Consider the following 2,422-nt stretch of genomic DNA (forward strand, 5'->3'; position numbering starts at 1 on the left):
AAATAATAATAATAATTAAAAAAAAATAAAAATAAAAAATTTGACCAAAAGGGCATTTGGGGGCAAGGAGCAAAAGGGGCAGGTGCTCAAGGCCCCCCAACCCCTCTGCACGTGCCTGTTTCTGACCTCTTATTCAGTTTAATATGTCTGTATGCTTTAAACTGTATGTATAATGTGAAGGCTAGTGTGTCAACCACTGTAAAACCTTTATGGTACATCACTATATAAAAACTTTTTTTTTAAAATAAATTACTTTCTGACAGAAAATTAAAACCTAAATAATATTGAGCAAACTTGTTTCCAATGTCATCTAGGGAATTGTACATTCTAGTTTGTAGGATGTGCAAAACCAGGGGGATTTAGCTAGATTCAGTACTGTGATTAAAGTTCAAAATCATCTTCACAAATGGAGCGACTTGTCTTAAACAGTATAAATTAATGTTATCTCATTTTTGCTCTTCACTCCCCTTTTAGAGGTCAAAGATTGCTGTGTTCGAAAAGATGTGGTCATACATGCGCAGTGCAGACCCGTCTGTATTCGTAAAGAGCACCAATGAGGGGGTAATACGAGTCAGAAAGTCAAAGGGGAAGTATGCCTACCTACTTGAGTCTTCCATGAACGAGTACATCGAGCAGAGGAAACCCTGCGACACCATGAAAGTAGGAGGAAACCTTGACTCTAAGGGTTACGGAGTGGCCACTCCCAAAGCATCGCCCCTCAGGTACACTCTGAGTGTCTGGTTAGCGGACGCCAACGTGGGGTTAGTGTTGTCTCGTTTTTGTCTGTTATTTGTGGTAACTTCTTAAGTTAGAATAGAGAGTGCAATATCAAATATTTGTGAGATCCCTCAAACATGGATCCACACCCGTTTCTGACAATTAAATCTTTGCTTAGAACACTAAATCTGCTACTTTAAACAGCTCCCTCTACTGTGTAAATGCTGAAGTCTAGAGCATTCTGAGTAAGGGTAAAAAAAAAGTTTCTAACTCCTCAAAATATAAAGGAACATCCGGTGAAATAAAACTGAATGAAATTATAGATGTTAACAGAATTGATCGTGTCATTTTTTCAGATTTTCTTTACCTTTAGCATATCTCCCAGTCAACTTTCTGTAAAAATAGTCAGTTAAATTGTATAGCTCCAAAACTTAAGTCAACTCAATTATAAAATTATACAAACCTTAAATGCATGAAGAGTAATTAGATAGGATGTTTTTGATAAACAGCGATATTAGAGCTAGAGTTTTCATTAAATGCATCAAAAATTTCCTCTAAAACTTTGGAAGGAACACTTTTTTTTTAATCTTGCTAATCTTGCACTGTCGTAAACTCAAAGTGAAAATGATTTCAATCATCACATAAATTTTATTATGAAACCGTGCAATTGAAATTCTGGAGTATGAAATGGATCTGATGTGTCCAATCCTAGTCACAGTCCTAACTATGGAGTTACAGAGAAGACAGGTGTTTGAAACACCAGAAAGAAGAAACATTAACTATCAATATTTATTTCAATATTTTATTAAATAGCAATTTTAATTCAGAAAAATGTGTCAACTGTAGCCCTTTGTCGCTAATAAAGACGACATCCAAGTGAAGGCTAGGAATGCTCATTTCTCAATTCTCATAAAATTTGAGCCGGTTTTAGATTCTCTTGGTGGGAAAGGAAATGGCAAGGAAATTAATCAGTTCAATCTAAAATCTGTGTACATGTACACACATTATGTCGCATTTCCTGTTTCTCATTTCTAGTTTTTCTCCCATTTTATTTAAATTCCAAAATATGTAATTGTCTGAGATTGAAAATTGTTTAATTCGTATTTGTCAAATTAAGGTTCAAACAGAGAAAGTAAAGTTAGTCAAACATTAGAGCTAACATCAGAATGCTGTTAGTAAAAATGGTCTAAACAGTAACTGACTTCTGCACACACAGAGTGTTGATTTACATAAGCAACTGATTGGATTTTGTCAGAAACTGGATGATTGGTGCTTAATAAGGTAATCGAGTCTGTTAGTCTTGAGGGGTGGATCACAGTTTTATTGTCTTTGTGTCTGTCTCTTACTGTGTTTGTCTGTCTTGTCTCTCTTTTGTCTTTGTCCACATGTCTGTCAGACTGTCTGTCTCTTGTTATCTGTTATGCCTGTCTTACTGCTGCCTGCCTGTATGCCTTTACATGCACCAGCGCACTAACAATTGCACTCATAATTAGAGATGTGCCGATCAGGTTTTTTCCTTCCAATTCCGATCACTGATACCGATCACATAATTATTATTTTTTTTAATCATAAACCCATTATGTGGAAAAAGGAACCATGAATCCACCTTAATTTAGATATAAAACTTGTTTTTAATACCTTTTTCCAATTAGAAAACAAAACAAAACAGGGATTGTGCAAATTGTACTGTTATTGATAAAACTAT

General features: G+C 35.1%; 1 protein-coding gene across 8 annotated transcripts in view; it reads left to right on the forward strand.

Annotated features, from left to right (window-relative positions):
- Nucleotides 1-2,422, forward strand: part of gria1b (glutamate receptor, ionotropic, AMPA 1b) — a 125,928-nt gene that overhangs the window by 108,908 nt on the left and 14,598 nt on the right. For 4 of the 8 annotated variants that reach the window (XM_016666073.1, XM_007542093.2, XM_016666076.1 and 1 more), the window contains one exon: nt 475-722. In XM_016666073.1, the coding sequence (XP_016521559.1) occupies nt 475-722 (248 nt within the window). Of the gene's footprint in view, nt 1-474; nt 762-2,113; nt 2,117-2,422 lie in introns of all 8 variants that reach the window. The other 4 variants (XM_016666072.1, XM_016666074.1, XM_016666078.1 and 1 more) reach the window with 2 other exon arrangements.

This window comes from Poecilia formosa, unplaced genomic scaffold (assembly GCF_000485575.1).
Source record: "Poecilia formosa unplaced genomic scaffold, Poecilia_formosa-5.1.2 Scaffold656, whole genome shotgun sequence".
Lineage (NCBI taxonomy): Eukaryota > Metazoa > Chordata > Actinopteri > Cyprinodontiformes > Poeciliidae > Poecilia > Poecilia formosa.